The following is a 20,732-nucleotide window of genomic DNA, read 5'->3' on the forward strand; positions in this document are numbered from 1 at the left end:
CTGGATGGAACGGGATTTCTGTCTTCAAAGTGGGCCTTACCTTAAGAAAGCCCAGCAACACCTGCGGCAGGGTGGGGCAGGCAGGTGGGCACACAGCGCCTCTGCACTGTTAGAAATGGACGCCTCCGATGAGCAACACAGGAAAAGTGCCCCTTCTGAGCGGACTAAATAGAAGTTTTCTTGCCCTCCCAGCCCGTGGGCAGACCGATTAGGAAAAGGCTGCCCTAGGGAGGAGCCAATTAGGAAAAGGCGTCTATTCCTCCTTCTAGGCTTGACCCGAACTGCCAGCTGGATTTCAGCCACAACTGTCCCCCTTGCTGGTGTTCAGGACACAAACTCCACAACCCCAAGCGGCAGTCCTGGCAGGCGGGAAGTTCCTGGACTGATGTGGAAGTACCTCTGCCGGTAGGTGTCCACCACTCACTCAGCACTGACCCAGCCCCACCATGTGCCCTGCTGTCTGCTGGATCTGGGAAGCTAGACTTGTAATGAAAAAAGGGGGGGGGGGAGGGCAGGGAAGACACAATTCCTGGGGTTTGCCCTGGAAAGGTCTAGAAATTTTTCTATTGATCCCTGCCCATCATGTTTAAAGAGGTTGGAGACAAAGCGGAATGATAATAAAGCTAGTGTTCCAGCCCACATGTACTGAGCACCAACTGCACGTAGTCACCGGGCTAACCTCTTCATACATCATGCCCCTTCATCTTCCCGACCCTCTCAGGTAGGTGACATGGTAGGTAACAGAGGGGCCTCTGAATTTCAAGACTTTTGAAACCTTTCAAGAAAAGTTGTTTCAAAGATTCTGCCAGTTCTTGGTATTGCTAAATGTGGAGAACCAAGATCCACTGTACTTTTTTTTTTTCTTTTTTTTTGCCTACGCCGCGCGGCATGTGGGATCTTAGTTCCCCGACCAGGGATCGAACCTGTACCCCCTGAAGTGGAAGCCCAGAGTCCTAACCACTGGACCGCCAGGGAATTCCCAAGGTCCACTGTACTTTTATTTAGGAAAACACATGAAGGAGCCTTCTGGTTGTGAAAGGCCAGACGTAGTGCACAGCCAGAAAGGGGTGCTGGGAACATTTGGGGAGGATGAGGAATTGGAAAGGAAGGTTGGGATTCGGGGGGCCAGACTATGGAGTTTGGACTTTGTCCTTCAGCAGTGGGGAGCCACTGAACGTTTTGACACAGGGATGTGCTCAGAGCCATCCTTTAGGATGTTCCCTCTGACAGAAGGAGACAGACCTACTTAGGAGTCATTACAGTGGTCCAGGCCAGAGAAGACAAAGATCCGAACAGCAGCAGGTGAAGATGAGAGAGCAGATGTCAAGAATATTCAGGAAAGAGAGAGAAGAGGGCTTGTTCATGGATGGGTAACTGAGAAAAGGTTGGGCTTCTACTCTGGGGTTGCCATGGTGATGGGTTGATTGGTCCACCCTGGAGTCAAGAGACCCTGTCCTCCGGCCCCACTCACCGTGTTGATCCATTCTTCCCAAAGCTGTGCTGCCCTCTTCCCTTCATCAGGCACTGGGATGAGAGGGAGTTCCCACAGAACTTGGTCTGGTCTCTAGGGCCTCTGTTGGATTATGAGGGGGCGGGGCTAGAACCCCACCTGCCCATAGGGTTCCACCCCAGAATAGATGCCTTTTCCAGAGCTTCCAAAAGCACCCCCAAACAGTACCTTTTCTCTTGGGAAGGTATTAAAGGGGATAGAGAGCAACTTTGGCCCCCAATAGACTGGGGTCAAATCCCAGCTCTACCACATAAACATAAAAGCTATTAGCATATTATCTCTCTGAGCTTTAGCATATTATCTTTCTGACCCTCAGTCTCTTTATCTGTAAGTCAGAGATGGCAGTGCAGTACCAGACTTCACCTGGCCCACAGAAAACGCTTAAAGCATTATGTTTATTTGCATCACTATTTTCTCTTTCTGTTCTATCCCTGTCCTTCCTCACCCTTGCTCCCCACCCCACCGACTTCCAGCACATTGCTTTAGCTCCAAGGAGCAGAGGACATGGTGTGAAGTCCTGCAGGAAGCAGAACTCGGGCAAGAGCTGGGTGTAGCTCCTGGATGTTCTGTATGTGTGTGGGAGAGCTGGGGCTGGGGAAGGGAATAAAATCATAGAAACTTGGGAGACTCCTTCTTTTCCTGGCCTGACAGTGGGGTGTGTTGGCAGAGTCAGGGGTATGGAGAGGAGCAGAGGATGCAAACCCAGATCTGAAGAGTCTCAGTCTGATGGGATACAGTTGCTGGAGTCAAGGAGATACCAGTCTGATAGGGGAACATGATATGGTCCTCCATCCAGGTCTGAAGCGGGGGGATGGGGTCTCTTCCTTCAGGCATCTCCTCGTTTGGTGGAGCCAGTTTGGTGGGAGGTAGAACAAAGAGAGCAGACCAGTCCCCAGGAATCTCATGGGGGCAACACTGTCAAGAACTGTAAAGAGTCTAAAATTTTACCCTACTTGCAAGTTAGCCTGCTGTACTTTCATGGGTGCTGCCAAAAAAACATGAGACTCCTGGGCTGGAGATAAAGAACCTCATTACTCAAGGCACAGCCGCATAAGCATACATACCTGTGTCATCTCCTCTTGGCCCACTGTCCCATGGGTGCTATAGGGATGGGTGCCAGGGAATACCTGCATATGCAGTCATTTGCATTATAAGAGGAACCCTGAGCTTAGGGAACCCTAATCTTTTATACTGCGCAGTAACCAAACCTCTTCTTTGCTCCAGAAAAAGACACTATCTCTACTTCCAAGGTTGTTCACTATATAAACACCCTTGAAAAGTCAGTATCTCTGCTTGCAAGACATGCAAAAATAGGAAAGACCCATGCAGAATTGTCTCCCCCCAAAAATCCCATTCTCCTTACATTTATTAAAAGAGCCTATAGCCACCTTCGCTCTTTTTTTTTTTTTTTAATAATGTGGTAGCATGCACATTACTTTTTTTTTTGAATTTTATTTTTTTTATACAGCAGGTTCTTATTAGTCATCAATTTTATACACATCAGTGTATACATGTCAATCCCAATCAGCCAATTCATCACACCACCACCCCCAGCCCCTGCCGCTTTCCCCCCTTGGTGTCCATACGTTTGTTCTCTACATCTGTGTCTCAATTTCTGCCCTGCAAACCGGTTCATCTGTACCATTTTTCTAGGTTCCACATATATGTGTTAATATACGATATTTGTTTTTCTCTTTCTGACTTAACTTCACTCTGTATGGCAGTCTCTAGATCCATCCACGTCTCAACAAATGACCCAATTTCGTTCCTTTTTATGGCTGAGTAATATTCTATTGTATATATGTACTACATCTTTATCCATTCGTCTGTTGATGGGCATTTAGGTTGCTTCCATGACCTAGCTACTGTAAATAGTGTTGCAATGAATATTGGGGTGCATGTGTCTTTTTGAATTGTGGTTTTTTCTGGGTATATGCCCAGTAGTGGGATTGCTGGATCATATGGTAATTCTATTTTTAGCTTTTTAAGGAACCTCCATACTGTTCTCCATAGTGGCTGTATCAATTTACATTCCCACCAACAGTGCAAGAGGGTTCCCTTTTCTCCACACCCTCTCCAGCATTTGTTGTTTGTAGATTTTCTGATGATGCCCATTCTAACTGGTGTGAGGTGATACCTCATTGTAGTTTTCATTTGCATTTCTCTAATATTTAGTGATGTTGAGCAGCTTTTCATGTGCTTCTTGGCCATCTGTATGTCTTCTTTGGAGAAATGTCTGTTTAGCTCTTCTGCCCATTTTTGGACTGGGTTGTTTGTTTTTTTAATATTGAGCTGCACGAGCTGTTTATATATTTTGGAGATTAATCCTTTGTCCGTTGATTCGTTTGCAAATATTTTCTCCCATTCTGAGGGTTGTCTTTTCGTCTTGTTTATGGTTTCCTTTGCTGTGCAAAAGCTTTGAAGTTTCATTAGGTCCCATTTGTTTATTTTTGTTTTTATTTCCATTACTCCAGGAGGTGGATCAAAAAAGATCTTGCTGTGATTTATGTCAAAGAGTGTTCTTCCTATGTTTTCCTCTAAGAGTTTTATAGTGTCCAGTCTTACATTTAGGTCTCGAATCCATTTTGAGTTTATTTTTGTGTATGGTGTTAGGGAGTGTTCTAATTTCATTCTTTTACATGTAGCTGTCCAGTTTTCCCAGCACCACGTATTGAAGAGACTGTCTTTTCTCCATTGTGTATCTTTGCCTCCTTTGTCATAGATTAGCTGACCATAGGTGCGTGGGTTTATCTCTGGGCTTTCTATCTTGTTCCATTGATCTATGTTTCTGTTTTTGTGCCAGTACCATATTGTCTTGATTACTGTAGCTTTGTAGTATAGTCTGAAGTCAGGGAGTCTGATTCCTCCAGCTCCGCTTTTTTTCCCTCAAGACTGCTTTGGCTATTCGGGGTCTTTTGTGTCTCCATACAAATTTTAAGATTTTTTGTTCTAGCTCTGTAAAAAATGCCATTGGTAACTTGATAGAGATTGCATTGAATCTGTAGATTGCTTTGGGTAGTATAGTCATTTTCACAATATTGATTCTTCCAATCCAAGAACATGGTATATCTCTCCATCTGTTGATATCATCTTTAATTTCTTTCATCAGTGTCTTATAGTCTTCTGCATACAGGTCTTTTGTCTCCCTAGGTAGGTTTATTCCTAGGTATTTTATTCTTTTTGTTGCAGTGGTAAATGGGAGTGTTTCCTTAATTTCTCTTGCAGATTTTTCATCATTAGTATATAGGAATGCAAGAGATTTCTGTGCATTAATTTTGTATCCTGCAACTTTACCAAATTCATTGATTAGCTCTAGTAGTTTTCTGGTGGCATCTTTAGGATTCTCTGTGTATAGTATCATGTCATCTGCAAACAGTGACAGTTTTATTTCTTCTTTTCTGATTTGTATTCCTTTTATTTCTTTTACTTCTCTGATTGCCGTGGCTAGGACTTCCAAAACTATGTTGAATAATAGTGGTGAGAGTGGACATCCTTGTCTTGTTCCTGATCTTAGAGGAAATGCTTTCAGTTTTTCACCATTGAGAATGATGTTTGCTGTGGGTTTGTCATATATGGCCTTTATTATGTTGAGGTAGGTTCCCCCTATGCCCACTTTCTGGAGAGTTTTTATCATAAATGGGTGTTGAATTTTGTCAAAAAGCTTTTTCTGCATCTATTGAGATGATCACATGGTTTTTCTTCTTCAATTTGTTAATATGGTGTATCACATTGATTGATTTGCATATATTGAAGAATCCTTGCATCCCTGGGATTAATCCCACTTGATCATGGTGTGTGATCCTTTTAATGGGTTGTTGGATTCTGTTTGCTAGTATTTTGTTGAGGATTTTTGCATCTATATTCATCAGTGATATTGGTCTGTAATTTTCTTTTTTTGTAGTATCTTTGTCTGGTTTTGGTATCAGGGTGATGGTGGCCTCTTAGAATGAGTTGGGGAGTGTTCCTTCCTCTGCAATTTTTTCGAAGAGTTTGAGAAGGATGGGTGTTAGCTCTTCTCTGAATGTTTGATAGAATTCACCTGTGAAGCCATCTGGTCCTGGACTTTTGTTTGTTGGAAGATTTTTAATCACAGTTTCAATTTCATTACTTGTGATTGGTCTGTTCATATTTTCTGTTTCTTCCTGGTTCAGTCTTGGAAGGTTATACCTTTCTAAGAATTTGTCCATTTCTTCCAGGTTGTCCATTTTATTGGCATAGAGTTGCTTGTAGTAGTCTCTTAGGATGCTTTGTATTTCTGCAGTGTCTGTTGTAACTTCTCCTTTTTCGTTTTTAATTTTATTGACTTGAGTTCTCTCCCTCTTTTTCTTGATGAGTCTGGCTAATGGTTTATCAATTTTGTTTATCTTCTCAAAGAACCAGCTTTTAGTTTTATTGATCTTTGCTATTGTTTTCTTTGTTTCTATTTCATTTATTTCTGCTCTGATCTTTATGATTTCTTTCCTTTTGCTAACTTTGGGTTTTGTCTGTTCTTATTTCTCTAGTTCCTTTAGGTGTAAGGTTAGATTGTTTGAGACTTTTCTTGTTTCTTGAGGTAGGCTTGTATAGCTATAAACTTCTCTCTTAGAACTGCTTTTGCTGCATCCCATAGGTTTTGGATCGTCGTGTTTTCATTGTCATTTGTCTCTAGGTATTTTTTTATTTCCTCTGATTTCTTCAGTGATCTCTTGGTTATTTAGTAATGTATTGTTTAGCCTCCATGTGTTTGTGTTTTTTACGTTTTTTTCCCTGTAATTCATTTCTAATCTCATAGCGTTGTGGTCAGAAAAGATGCTTGATATGATTTCAATTTTCTTAAATTTACTGAGGCTTGATTTGTGACCCAAGATGTGATCTATCCTGGAGAATGTTCTGTGCGCACTTGAGAAGAAAGTGTAATCTGCTGTTTTTGGATGGAATGTCCTATAAATACCAATTAAATCTATCTGGTCTATTGTGTCATTTAAAGCTTCTGTTTCCTTATTTATTTTCATTTTGGATGACCTGTCCATTGGTGTAAGTGAGATGTTCAAGTCCCCCACTATTATTGTGTTCCTGTCTATTTCCTCTTTTATAGTTGTTAGCAGTTGCCTGATGTATTGAGGTGCTCCTATGTTGGATGCATATATATTTATAATTGTTATATCTTCTTCTTGGATTGATCCCTTGATCATTATGTAGTGTCCTTCCTTGTCTCTTGTAACATTCTTTATTTTAAAGTCTATTTTATCTGATATGAGTATTGCTACTCCAGCTTTCTTTTGATTTCCATTTGCATGGAATATCTTTTTCCATCCCCTCACTTTCAGTCTGTATGTGTCCCTAGGTCTGAAGTGGGTCTCTTGTAGACAGCATATATATGGGTCTTGTTTTTGTATCCATTCAGCAAGCCTGTGTCTTTTGGTTGGAGCATTTCATCCATTCATGTTTAAGGTAATTGTCGATATGTACGTTCCTATGACCATTTTCTTAATTGTTTTCAGTTTGTTTTTGTAGGTCCTTTTCTTCTCTTGTGTTTCCCACTTAGAGAAGTTCCTTTAGCATTTGTTGTAGAGCTGGTTTGGTGGTGCTGAATTCTCTTAGCTTTTGCTTGTCTGTAAAGCTTTTGATTTCTCCATCGAATCTGAATGAGATCCTTGCCGGGTAGAGTAGTCTTGGTTGTACATTCTTCCCTTTCATCACTTTAAGTATATCATGCCACTCCCTTCTGGCTTGTAGAGTTTCTGCTGAGAAATCAGCTGTTAACCTTATGGGAGTTCCCTTGTACGTTGTCATTTTTCCCTTGCTGCTTTCAATAATTTTTCTTTGTCTTTAATTTTTGCCAATTTGATTATTATGTGTCTCAGCGTGTTTCTCCTTGGGTTTATCCTGTATGGGACTCTCTGCGCTTCCTGGACTTGGGAGGCTATTTCCTTTCCCATGTTAGGGAAGTTTTTGACTTTAATCTCTTCAAATATTTTCTCTGGTCCTTTCTCTCTCTCTTCTCCTTCTGGGACCTGTATAATGCGAGTGTTGTTGTGTTTAATGTTGTCCCAGAGGTCTTTTAGGCTGTCTTCATTTCTTTTCATTCTTTTTTCTTTATTCTGTTCAGCAGCAGTGAATTCCACCATTCTGTCTTCCAGGTCACTTATCCGTTCTTCTGCCTCAGTTATTCTGCTATTGATTCCTTCTAGTGTATTTTTCATTTCGGTAATTGTATTGTTCATCTCTGTTTGTTCTTTAATTCTTCTAGGTCTTTGTTAAACATTTCTTGCATCTTCTCGACCTTTGCCTCCATTCTTTTTCCAAGGCCCTGGATCATCTTCACTATCATTATTCTGAATTCTTTTTCTGGAAGGTTGCCTATCTCCACTTCATTTAGTTGTTTTTCTGGGGTTTCATCTTGTTCCTTCATCTGGTACATAGCCCTCTGCCTTTTCATCTTGTCTATCTTTCTGTGAATGTGGTTTTTGTTCCACGGGCTGCAGGACTGCAGTTCTTCTTGCTTCTGCTATCTGCCCTCTGGTGGATGAGGCTATCTAAGAGGCTTGTGCAAGTTTCCTGATGGGTGGGACTGGTGGTGGGTAGAGCTGGCTGTTGCTCTGGTGGGCAGAGCTCAGTAAAACTTTAATCCGCTTGACTGCTGATGGGTGGGACTGAGTTCCCTCTCTGTTGGTTGTTTGGCCTGAGGCGACCCAACACTGGAGCCTGCCGGCTCTTTGGTGGGGCTAATGGGAGACTCTGGGAGGGCTCACGCCAAGGAGTACTTCCCAGAACTTCTGCTGCCAGTGTCCTTGTCCTCCTGGTGAGCCACAGCCACCCACCACCTCTGCAGGAGACCCTCCAACACTAGCAGGTAGGTCTAGTTCAGTCTCCCCTGGGGTCACTGCTCCTTCCCCTGGGTCCCGATGTGCACACTACTTTGTGTGTGCCCTCCAAGAGTGGAGTCTCTGTTTCCCCCAGTCCTGTCAGAGTCCTGCAATCAAATCCCCCTAGCCTTCAAAGTCTGATTCTCTAGGAATTCCTCCTCCCGTTGCCACACCCCCAGGTTGGGAAGCCTGACGTGGGGCTCAGAACCTTCACTCCAGTGGGTGGACTTCTGTGGTATAAGTGTTCTCCAGTCTGTGAGTCACCCACCCAGCAGTTATGGGATTTGATTTTATTGTGATTGCGCCCCTCCTACCGTCTCATTGCGGCTTCTCCTTTGTCTTTGGATGTGGGGTAACTTTTTTGGTGAGTTCCAGTGTCTTCCTGTCGATGATTGTTCAGCAGTTAGTTGTGATTCTGGTGTTCTCACAAGAGGGAGTGAGAGCACATCCTTCTACTCTGCCATCTTGGTTCAGGCTCCTACTTATTTTTTTAAATTAATTAATTAATGTTTTTGGCTGCGTTGGGTCTTCGTCGCTGAGCACGGGCTTTCTCTAGGTGCAGTGAGCAGGGGTTACTCTTCAATGCAGTGCGTGGGCTTCTCATTGTGGTGGCTTCTCTTGTTGCGGAGCACGGGCTCTAGGCGTGCGGGCGTCAGTAGTTGTGGCATGTGGGCTCAGTAGTTGTGGCTCGTGGGCTCTAGGGCGCAGGCTCAGCAACTGTGGCACATGGGCTTAGTTGCTCCGCGGCATGTGGGATGGTCCTGGACCAGGGCTCGAACCCGTGTCCCCTGCATTGGCAGGCAGATTCTTAAACACTGCAGCACCAGGGAAGTCCCAACCACCTTGGTTCCTGATTGCAAAATTCAAAAGCTTACTCTGGCTAATTTAAGGGAAAAAAAAAATAGAGCTCACAGAATGGCTGGAAGACTTGACAATTGGAAGTCAGGTTCTCTCTCTGGGGCTGGGCTCATCTTCCCTAATTTCAAGAAAGCCCTACCTAATACCTGAAAATAGGATTTTATTAGCAAGAATGGAAAAGAAATAGCTCCTCTGTATTGGGGTAACCAGTCTCTAGAATGGCTCCCAATGACCCTTGTCTCCTGGTATTCACACTCTTATGTAGACCCTTCCCACATGAAATAAGGCCAACCTGGGTAATTGATAGGATATTGTGGAAATGACAGAGTGTGTCTTTCAAGGCTAGGTAATAAAAGACCCTGTGGCTTCTGTCTTGCTCTCTCACTCTAGAGAAAGCCAGCTGCCATGTCTTGAGGACACTCAAGCAACCCTATGGAGAGGTTCATTACACCGAGGAACTCAGGCCTCCTGCCAGCTTCAGTTTTCTTGTTTCCTCATCCATAAAATGGGTACAACAATCATCATCTTGATGCCTTTAAAAGGTAATTGAGGGACTTCCCTGGTGGTCCAGTGGTTAAGACTCTGCACTCCCAATGCAGGGGTCCCGGGTTCGATCCCTGGTTGGGGAGCTAGATCCCACATTAATGCTGCAAATAAGAGTTCTCATGCCACAACGAAGATCCCACATGCTGCAACTAAGAGTCGATGCAGTGGAAGGAAGGGAGGAAGGAAGGAAGGAAGGAAGGACAGGAAAGAGAGAGAGAAAGAAAGAAAGAGAGAGAGAGAGAGACAGAAAGAACGAAAGAAAGAAAGAAATTGAAAGAAAATTACCTTCCAAAAGGTAAAGAAAAGCCCTGCATAATCTGAGACCCCATTTCCTCTCTTCCTCAGAGTCTACCTGTCATTGCTATTCCTGGGATATGCTAACCATCCCCCTGCCTAGAGTTTTTTTTTTTTTTTTTGGCTGAGCCACATGGCTTGCGGGATTTTAGTTCCCCAACCAGGGATTGAACCCAGGCCACGGCAGTGAAAGCGCTGAGTCCTAACCACTGGACCGCTGAGAAATTCCCCTGCCTGGAGCTTTTGCACTGGCTGTTCCCTCTGCCCGAGTACCCTTCCCGAAGATATGCTTCCTCACGTCTCTTAGGTCCCTGCTCAATCATCACCGTATCAGTGAGGCCTTTCCTGACCACCTTATAGAAAATACCTCCCCCCTTCTCCTTCATTTATAGCTACACCGTCAGGGCTATAATAGTGCGTGGCACACAGTAGGTACTCAGGAAATATTTGTTGAATGATTGCATTGCTGTGGCCATGGGGTGAGGTACTATGATTGACAGCCCACTCTGGAGGAATCACGTGGGTAGAGTGGGAGGGGTGGAGAAGGTTCTCCAGAGCAAGTAGGGAGCATGGTGCACAAACGAGGCTGCTGGGAGAATCAGTGAGAGCTGGGACCCCCCCCAGTCCTAATAGTCTGATACTTTCCACATTCACGATTCCTCTATTCTTCACAACACCCTGGAGAGGTAGATATTATTATTCCCATTTTATAATTGAGGCAACTAAGGCACAGAGAGGCTAGGCAGTATATGAAGGTCACAGAGGGCTTCAGGAAAGGGTCCAAGGCCAAACTCATGTGTACGGACTCTACCGCTGCATCTATTTCATCCCTGTCCTACGGTGCTCACTAAACACCAAGGGGCATGGCATGCCCTAGCCCTGCTTCTCTCCCTCATTTCCCAAAAGCCCCCACCAGTGTCAACCAAGTGAGAGAAGCCAGCCCCAGCCTTCCTCTGCTCCCCAGGCTCCAGGGCGGGCAATGCCAGGAAGGGTTAACAAGGAGTGTTTGTAGCAGTCACTGTCTCCAAGGAGAGGAAAGCAGAGTGGAGAGACCGACAGCCAGACTCCAGGCCGGCCGGTGGCGGGTGGGATGCAGCTAGCACGGCCTGTCCAGCCCTGGGGGGAGAAAGGAGTGTCCTCACCTCCACCTGTCCTGGGAGGTGGCGACCTCTGAGCGGACTGGGCAGCTGGGGTGCGAGGTCGCTGCAGGGCTACCAAGTAGGAAAGTTCTGGCAGGGACTGAGGAATGGGGGTGGGGGGAGGGGGAGGGCCTGGCCCAGCCCAGTGGCGGCAGTGACAGTGGTTGAAGCCAGCGGCAAGTAGCAGAGCCATCCTGGGCTCTCAGAGGACAAGGGGAACCCCTGAGTCAGGGGGAACCAGCCAAGACCCAGCAGGTGGTAGGAGTGAAGACACAGCTGTGGGAGAGAGGAGGCACCCGCCCCTTCCCCGGCTGGTGGTCCAGCCATGTCCCAGCCTGGGGCTGGCAGGAGGAGGCCGGGGACCCCGAGGCCTCCGGTGCGCAGCGTCCGGCCCTTTAAGTCCAGTGAGCAGTACCTGGAAGCCATGAAGGAGGACCTGGCCGAGTGGCTTCGGGATCTCTACGGGCTGGACATTGACGCAGCCAACTTCCTGCAGGCGCTGGAGACGGGCCTGGTGCTGTGCCAGCATGCCAACGCCGTCACTGAGGCCGCCCTGGCCTTCCTGGCTGAGGCACCTGCCCGAGCCCAAAGGATTCCCCTGCCCCGGGCCGGGGTTTCCTGCAATGGGGCCGCCCAGCCAGGCACCTTCCAGGCCCGGGACAACATCTCCAACTTCATCCAATGGTGCCGCAAGGAGATGGGTATCCAAGGTAAGCACCCTGGGCCCCCCTCCCCAGACCCTTATCTTGCCAGGCGTCAATCTCCTCTCTGAGGCTCAGGCTGCATCAGGGGTCAGGAACCATGGTCCTCCTTCCAGATTTGCCTTGGGCCAGCTCATTCCTTTTCATGCCTCAGTTTCCCAATCTCATAGGAAATCCCCAATAAATAAATGTGTTGATTGGATGATTCGAGCACCTATCTCCTTTGGGTAGAGCGTCGTGCTGGGCACCGAGCGCTGAGAGGGCTGAGAACCAGTGCCAAGAAGTTTGTGGCCCAGGAAGAGAGACAGCTGAGAAGATGCGTAAATTACAGCCCAACGTGGTAGAAGCTCAAGTAGAGGCATCTGTGCTGGGGAGACAGAGGCAGAAACAGCCACCTGATGGGCCTGGAAAGACCATATAGTGGATGGAGATTTGAGCTGAGTCTTGGGGAATAAAAAGAAGTTTGGGGGACAGGGAGCTCTAGGCAGGGGGGCACAAAGAAGGCGTGTGTTTGGGCTACAGTGGGGTGGGGAGGGGACGGGGAGGAGGCAAGTGGATGTTAGGGAGGGGCCAGTCGTGTTTGGGGCTTCCAAGACTCTAGGACTGATATCAGGCTCCCTCATCTCCTTGGCCTTGGACCCAGCAGCGGGGATGAAGCTGGATGCTGTACCATCCTTCAGACCAAAGGCAGTGTGGGCGTGGCAGAGGGAGGGGTCAGGCCTGGCCTACAGGCCGGTGGCAACACGATATGGCGCAGGACCGGAGGGCTGATAAAGGCTAGTGTTTTATCGGGCACTTACCACGTGCCAGACATTGCCTGCAAACACATAACTATCCCTACAACAACCCCATGAAACAGACTACTTTCCCGTTTTACAGAAGAGGAGACTGAAGCTGGGACTAGCCCAAGGTCATACATCCGGTGGGTGGGAGCGTCAGGATTCCAAAGCTGGCAGTCAGGCTCCAGAGCCTGTACTCACCCCAGCCTGGTTGTGTGTGGGCTGGGAGTTGAGTCAGGGGTGCCTGGTGGTTACTGGAGGTGAGAGGCGCGGATGGGAAGCAGAACAGACTGCTTCTTGCTCCTGGACCCATCCTGGCAAACAGAGCGGGGAGAAGGGCAGGTGGAGTTAGGCTCCTTCGCTTGGCTGTGTCCCCTCTTCCCCCCCCACCCCCCCCCACCCCCCAGCCCATAAGGCAGCCGCCTCGTCTTGCACTCAGTACCTGAGCAATTCTGTCCAGACCCTCCTAGGGGCTGGCTTGCCGCCAAGAACCTAAGACGAAAACCCCCATCCCCCATGCCTGCGTCCCCCGCCCTGGTCCAGGACGGCCCCAGGGCTCTCCCACCTGTTCCGCTTGCTTGCTCCGGGCAGGTCGGCGGGGATCTCAGGCTGCCTACACTCCTCTCCCCTCTCCCGCCCCGGCCAGAGGTGCTGATGTTCGAGACGGACGACCTGGTGCTGCGCAAGAACGTGAAGAACGTGGTGCTGTGCCTGCTGGAGCTGGGCCGCCGGGCCCAGCGCTTCGGCGTCGCGGCGCCCACCCTGGTGCGGCTGGAGGAGGAGATCGACGAGGAGCTGCGGCTGGAGCTGGCCCTGCCCGCGCCCGACCCCCCGCCGCCGCCCGAGCCCCCCACGCGCCCGCCCTGCCACTTCCGCAACCTGGACCAATTGGTGAGGGCTCAGGACACGCCCCTCGGCCCCGCCTTCCTTCGCCCCGCCTCCCTCTCCCCCTCCGAATCTGGCCCCTCTGAGCCACCCCCTTCTTCAGCTCCAGTCCCTCCTCGACACTCTCACCGCGTGGTTGTTAGTAAGTCGTGTCCTCTTTGAGCCTCGACCCTCATCGTTTTCTTTATGAATCCAGCACCCCACGCCTCTCTCGTTTAAACCCCGTGGGACGGTTGTTAGGAACGCAGACTTCAGCACCTTTTCTGACTGCTTGGTTTAAGTCTTAGTTCCACTGCTTTGCAGCCGTGTGACTTTGGGCAAATTATTTGCCCTCTCTGTGCCTCAGTTCCCTTATCTGCACTGTGGGGATGTAACCGTGCCTACCTTCCACGACCGCGCTGGCTGTTAGATGAGCCAGCGCACGTGAAGCGCTCAGCCGGTGTCTGGCACAGACCGCGTCCTGTCCTGGGAGTTAGCTCTGACTGTGACTAGGAATCACTTCTACCACCAAGGAATCCAGCTCAGGGGGGTTTCTTACCTTGCCCAAGGCCTATAGTGCGGTGGAGGCAGGATTCCCACCCAAACCTGTCAGGTTCCAAGGTCCACCTTAACCATCACACTCCGCGGCCTCTGTCAGCTGACTCACGAGGGTGCTGGGCCGTAGGTGGCCACTCAAGGTCTTGTTCTCGTTGAGCCATTAAAAGTCTTCTCTACTTGCTTCTCAGCCCCCAGCCCTGACTCAGCAGAAGCCTTGGGGCTGGGGGGCAGGCAGGCCGCCCGTTGGGCTTGACCCAGCGTGCAGGGGGAGCTTGGCTACCTGGGCAGAGGGGAGGGCTGAACCCATTGCCCACTGCCCGCAGGTTCAGAGCCTGGTGAGCCGCTGCACGTGCCCGGTTCAGTTCTCCATGGTCAAGGTGTCCGAGGGGAAGTACTGCGTGGGAGACTCCAACACCCTCATCTTCATCCGGGTAAGTCCCAGGTCGGGGGTGGAGGGCCCTCTCTGGGGTCGGCAGAATCAGGTTTCCTTCCGCGGGACTTGGCCCAGGCCTGAAGGCAAGGACAGGAGATCACCGTTCATCCCCAGTTATCAGGCCTTGGGGCTTTCCTTCTCTCCCTTGGAGAATTCCAGAAGATTCCTGCCAAAGTTGGCAAGCATGTCCCCTCCTCCCATGAGGGCAGCCAGAACCAGAACCCCCCCCCCATCTGCCTCCACCTTAGTTCAGAAGGGGGTCTCCCCAGTCAGAAGTGAGGATGAAGCGTATTCCCACTTTTCCACCCACAGAGTTGGTCACAGCAAGGGGCCTGAGCCCCCGCCCAGTTTGTGTTCCCTGCATGGCCCAGCCGCATAGACCCCGCGGTCCACAGCTCACATGCCCAGCTTGGTGCCTTCTGAGTGGCAGTACAAGTCTGAACTGTGCCTCCCACTACTCCCCACTCCCCACCCCCTCCACCCTGCCCCATGCCTGGCCACCTGGCCAGAAACAGTCTGCACCTGGGGGTGTGGCCAGCGGCTCAGGGGCACAGCTAAGCCTTCTCCTTGGGCCGGGCCACACCTGGGGGCAGAGCCAGCTCCCTGGGCCCTCACCCAGAGCCTGAGCCAAGAGCTCTGTGAAGTAGGTGGGGATGGATTGTGGCGCCACGTTTCCACTAAGGAAGTGGAGACCTGGAGAGGCTACGTGACCTGGAGTGGAGTCCGGCCAGGACTCCTGAGGATCCTTTAACACACACACCACGAGAGCAAAGCCAGCGCCCCCATTTCTGATACAAACGTGTGCAGGTGTCAACCGAAGGGAGAGGAGGGAGTCGGGAGGTAGACTACACAGTGCTTGGGAGATCCCTTGTCTCGCCGTGGGGCAACTTGCTGCTTGTCAGCTTGGCCTCCACCCTTGACAACATGTGTTATCTGATGCCAGTCCTGGAGGGGACTCAGGCTGCAACATAGGCACGCTCCCAACTACACATGTGTGCATGTGTACGTGGATGGGAGCAAGGGCTGAAGGCCTGCAGGCTGGTCCATGGAGAGGGGACGCCCTCACCCTGCCCTCCACCTCACCCTTGCCCCCTGCAGATCCTCCGGAACCACGTGATGGTGCGTGTTGGGGGCGGCTGGGACACACTCGGTCACTACCTGGACAAACATGACCCCTGCCGGTGCACATCCCTCTGTAAGTCCCCTGAGAGTCCCTTCCCTATGACTCCGGGTCGGGAGGCCGGAAGCACACGCAGGAGGTAGGCCTGATCTCCAGGGGCAAGAGGTGTGCAGGGGATGGAGGAAGGAAGATACTGTAGAAGGTACAGGTGTGGGTGGCCTCTCGGCTCCAGGGGGAAAGCGGGCCAGCCACAGCGCAGTACCAACTTGAGCCACAGGATGGCGCCAAACACACAGAGAATCAGCATTTGGTCATGGGTGCATGTGGGCAGGGCTTAGGTCTGGCTCTGATGGAGGCACCAAGCATGACTTGGAAGGGTCTTTAGTCTTCCCGTAATCTCCATCAGCACCTCAAGCTACCCCAAATAAGCATGCAATCTAAGTAAAAGATGTGGACGTGCAGCTTTAAACAAGTCCCCCAGCCAGGCCCTCTGACCAGATTTCATCCCCTAAACCCCTCCCATGAGGAAATTCTGGTGCTGTCACTGTCACAGTAGGTCCCACTGTCTCTAATGCGGGATTCAGGGTGTGGGACAGCTGGGGGAGGGAACGGTGGACCCCATCAGCAGGAGTTTAACCCTTTCCTCCTCTCCTCTCTCTGGGGGGCTGTGTTGGTAGCACACAAGACGGGCAGCTTCCTGAAGCCCCCTGTCCCACCGGTGCAGCATGAAGTGAGGGTGGAGGATGGGCCCTCGCAGCCCCAGCCTACAATGACCATCAGCCGCTCCCAGAGCCCCCTGCCCTCCGTGGACTGGAAGACATATACCTCTTCAGGTCGAAAGCTGAGGCCCCCTGCCGCCTCCTCCCCTACACCCCACCGTGAACGGAGAGCAGGGGCAGGGATCCTCAGAGAGACAGCACCATTCCCGAGGTACTGGGGAGGGACAGGGCAGGGCCTCTTCCTGCTTTGGAGTCCACATTCTCAGAGGCCACCCCACCCCAAGTTAAGGGGAGCAGGTCTCCCAGCAGTGCCCCTATCCCAGCAAGACCTCAGGTGTTCAGAACCAAAAAAGCACCCAGTACCTTTAGGATCATCTAGTTACTTCATACACCATCCCATTTCACAGATGAGGAGGCTGAGGCCCATAAAGGGAACAGACTTACCCAAGGTCCCTCTGCCATTTCATGGTACAGCAGAAAGTAAGACCCTCCCCACCCAAGACTGGTGACCTGTAGTTGTGGGATCTGAAGCAACCTGGGGTCCAGACCAGGCTGCTTTCTCTCTGCTACACAAGGAATGGAGGAGGATGGGCTTAAACAGTATCTGCTGTAAGGAAGAGTCTCTGGCAGGCACGGGGGAGAGGGAGCATCTGCTTCATTCAACATTAAGTCTGACCCCCTGGGAGTTCTGGCTGGGGAAAAGCCATCCCTTCCCAGAGCCAGGGGACTGGATCAGATAACCCTGCCGATGACCTATGATTCTCCCTTTCAGGTGCCAGGAGAAGTCACTCGCCCCGTCTTGGAGGCAGCTGCCAGCTGGGGACAGCCCACCCAGCCCCCAATCCTCACCCACTCCCAGGGGCCGAGACCCACAGTGCACCTCCTCAGGGAAGAGGGAGGACAGATGCCCCCCTGAACTCCCCAGGAGAAGGACTCCCACATCTTGGGTTCATGAGGAGACAGACAGCTGGGGAACTCGTGCCAGGACCCCCATCTCCCAGGGACTCCAAGCCCCTGAGGCCACTACCACAGGGACACCAGCAGGAGGACCATCTCCCCTGCCTTGTTCTTCCAGCCCAGCCAAGCCTGTGGGCCCCAGGCCACCACCCCGGGGTGAGGCCGAGGGTGCTTCCTCCCAGCTTAGGGAGACAGCATCTGTCCATTCTCCATCCCCTGTTAAAGGACCCACCAAAATCCCGGTCCAGTTACCCCCAGCTTGCCCCCTGACTCCAGGAAGAAGCTTTCCAGGGACTGCAAGTGGAGGTCCCAGGACAGAACTGGGGAGAGGCCCCATTCCATTAAAGGCCGTCATTGGGGACCTGTCTGGGTCCAGACATGGGGACTGCTGTGTGGAAGAGAGGCAAGAGGACCAGAAGCTGGACGTCCAGGTGACAGCAGAGGCCGGAGAGCCCTGGGGCCTGGGCCCACAGCACCGGGAGGGGAGGTGCACTCCCCTGCCCGCAGGTGGGATCAAGGAGCAAGCCACCTACCACAGCCTTGGGGAGCAGCTTTTGGCCAACATGAAGCTGCTAGAGGTGGCGGGTGCCTGCCCCCAGGGCACAGGGTCTGGAGTCATTCGTCGCAGTGGAGTCTACGTGCCCAGTCTGGGTGGGCGGTGGCCTGAGCCTGGGGGTCCTTATGACAAAGTCATCCAAGAACTGGCTCAGGGCCCCCCACCCCTCCTTAAGGTGGACCTGGGAGCCTGGAAGGCAGCCCCTACAGGCTCCCCTAAGCCGGCTGTAAGTGCAGGCCCAGGAAGCCCAAAAGGGAAACTGGGAGCCGAACAGAGCGGGCTGAGGACAAAAGCAAGCCCAAGTGCCAAGGGTGCCAGGACAACGAAGGTCCCAGCTCAAGGGGGGCAGGACTGCTCAGCCCCTGCTGTGTCTGCCACCCCAGAGTCCACCACACCTTCGCCCTCCGCCCCCAGTTCTGATAAAGCCAAGGCATGTCCAGGCAAGGGCAAGAGAACACTGCGGAAGCCCCAGAGAGTCCCATCCATCTACAAGCTGAAGCTCAGGCACAGGATTCGGCCCCGGAGAGACCATAGGCCTGAGAAGCAGCCTTCACGAATCCCCAAGCCGTTGACCTACCTCCACCTGGGTCCAGCCAAGGCACCCCCCAGGGGCAGGCTGGTGAGAGCAGTGCGGGGCAGCAATGGAGGGAAGGCAGCCCTGGTGGACGGAGCCTCGGCGGGGGAGAAGGAGGAAGGAAAGGAGAGGAAGGAGCCAGCTGCACCACTGGAGAGCAGCGCCCAGCCTTTGGAGGGCCAGGGGCCTCAGCAGCTGGATCAAGCGCCCCTCTCACCTGAGGAGGAGTCTTGGGTGTGAGAAGGCGCGTCTCCTCCCCGAGCCTGTGGGTATAGGGGAGGAGGGAAGTGAAAAGATGCCCTGTATTCATTGCACTCCCAACTACAGGAACAGAAAGGAAGGTCCCTCACCTCAATACAGGGCCTTGGCCAGGAGAGGTTAGAAGACAGAGACTCCATCTGGTCGGTTGAGCAAAAGGGCAACCCATGAGTCCCACTCCAGTTCCAGGGTGGTAGGGCTACTGTCTCCCAGAAGAGCTCCCCAAATTCCTGTGCTCTGTCCTCCGGCCATGCCCATTTCCACAGCTCTTGTAAGTTATTAAACATGAGTGGGTCTGTCCCTGAGCCCCCAGCTCTTGAGTCCTTCACTCTACCCCAGCGCAGGAGGGCGAAGCAGCATTTTTCCGCTGGAGGGGATGAGGGGGAGGGAGCTGGGGTGAGAGAGGTTTCCCCTCTGCAGCCCCAGCCAACCTTGCCAGACAGCCCTTCTCTCCTGGAAGAGGCTGCTGCCTCAGCACCACGGGCAGGGACAAGGTCGCCCCACACAGGCTCCTGCAGGACTTCAAAACTTTGCTCTGGGGGTTGGGAACTGAGATCACTGAGTCAAGAGGGATGGCTGAGAGCGTTCCTTAACGCATCTACACCCCTGGAGTTATGACAGGTGTGGGCCGGGGGGCTGCAGAGCTTCGGCCATGAGTGGGAGGAAGACACAAAGGCAGAAGCTGGGATTGAGTCCGCTTCTAAAAGTCTTCCCAAGAAAGTGGCAGAGGGAGATGTTATGCTTCTCCTCTGAATGGTTTGGCTCACTTGGCGGGAGGTGGAGAGGAGATGAGTCCCCAACTCTCTCCCTTTCCCTTCATTCTCCTGGTTGACCTGGGCTTTAGGACTCAGGCCACCTCATCACCCAGACCGTCTGTCCTTCCAGAGCTCAGCAGGCAGAAACCCTGTAGGGAGTCCCTTCCTTCCCACGGCAGGAACTGAGCCAACACCTTGGTACAGAAACGAGGGAAAACACTCCCTGATTTTTAATCTGACTTCTGAGCACAGCGCAGTGGGCGTCACACACACTTCCAGACCCTGTGGTGGGAAACCCTGGGGAAGGGAGGGCAGGGTGAAGGACAGACACTCAGAATAGGGGCAGAAGGAATCAAAATCAAAGATCTGGGGTGAAGCGGGGGTGAGAGGGTGGGTGAAGGGGGCAGCCAGGCGATACATTCCAACGGCTCCCACAGGGGGCAGCCAGAGGCCTGGGTCCCTCACCCTCACCTCAGGTGCCTCATAGCTGGGGGTGACAGTGATGGGGCAGGTGAGATGCTGTCACCACTCACCCCATCCCCCTGGTGAATCAGGGGGCAAGGATGCAGGGGATAAAGGGGGGCAGCCCCTCTTCCTTACCCTCCCAGCCACTCCAAGGTGTGGGGGGGAGGGGAGCCACCTCCTCTGCTTCAGAGGGAGGCTCAGAGAGGGCAGGTCACTTGCGCAAAGTCATGCAGCACAGCAGGGACCAGAACCCCAAAATACTGGACTGCCCAAGGTCAGGGCAGTCACTGTCGGGCTGTGTTACCCCCAGTGAGTGGAGCGGGAATCACCTGGGGAAGCAGAAGAGAGAATCGAAGCTTCCCTCTCACGCTGGATCTGGATGAGAAGTTCGCCACCCATGACGCCTCCCCCAGACTCCTCTCCATCACCACCCTGAGCTACCTGGTTTCCTGGTCTATACGCCACAGTTTGGCTACATCGAGGCTAGGCTGTTCTATCCGTCTCTCTTCTAGTAAGGGACCTCGCTATCCTCCCACCAGAGCAGGGCTGAGGGCTCGGCCTCAGGGAGAACTTGGCTAGGCGGCCGGGGACTCGCACCATTTCTCCCGCCCCCCCAAATCCCCCAGTAATCCCGCACGTCACTCCTAGTATCTTCATTACTTTTGTTATTTCTAAATCGGTACAAAACTGACAGTGATCAGCTCCGGTGACAAGAGGTAGAAACTGGCCAGGCAGCCGGAGAAAATGGGGCGGAGTGAGTCAAGGCATGGGGCCAACTGGTGTTGGGACGAGGGGGCATCA

The 20,732-nt window shown here is 51.6% G+C and overlaps 1 protein-coding gene across 5 annotated transcripts; it reads left to right on the forward strand.

Annotated features, from left to right (window-relative positions):
- The first annotated feature begins 64 nt into the window (after positions 1 to 64).
- GAS2L2 (growth arrest specific 2 like 2) lies at positions 65 to 19,016 on the forward strand. Of its 5 annotated transcripts, XM_068530774.1 has the most exons (9): positions 65 to 405; positions 593 to 721; positions 9,604 to 9,755; positions 11,689 to 11,902; positions 13,264 to 13,563; positions 14,418 to 14,525; positions 15,626 to 15,722; positions 16,325 to 16,577; positions 17,139 to 19,016. In XM_068530774.1, the coding sequence occupies exons 4-9, from the start codon at positions 11,720 to 11,722 to the stop codon at positions 18,691 to 18,693; spliced, it is 2,496 nt and encodes an 831-aa protein (XP_068386875.1). In that variant the 5' UTR covers positions 65 to 405; positions 593 to 721; positions 9,604 to 9,755; positions 11,689 to 11,719; the 3' UTR covers positions 18,694 to 19,016. The 5 variants fall into 5 exon arrangements, with proteins under 5 accessions (XP_068386875.1, XP_068386872.1, XP_068386876.1 ...); XM_068530771.1 differs by lacking the exon at positions 9,604 to 9,755; XM_068530775.1 differs by lacking the exon at positions 593 to 721.
- Positions 19,017 to 20,732: the final 1,716 nt, after the last annotated feature.

The sequence above is a fragment of the Eschrichtius robustus genome, chromosome 20, assembly GCF_028021215.1.
Source record: "Eschrichtius robustus isolate mEscRob2 chromosome 20, mEscRob2.pri, whole genome shotgun sequence".
NCBI classification, from domain to species: domain Eukaryota; kingdom Metazoa; phylum Chordata; class Mammalia; order Artiodactyla; family Eschrichtiidae; genus Eschrichtius; species Eschrichtius robustus.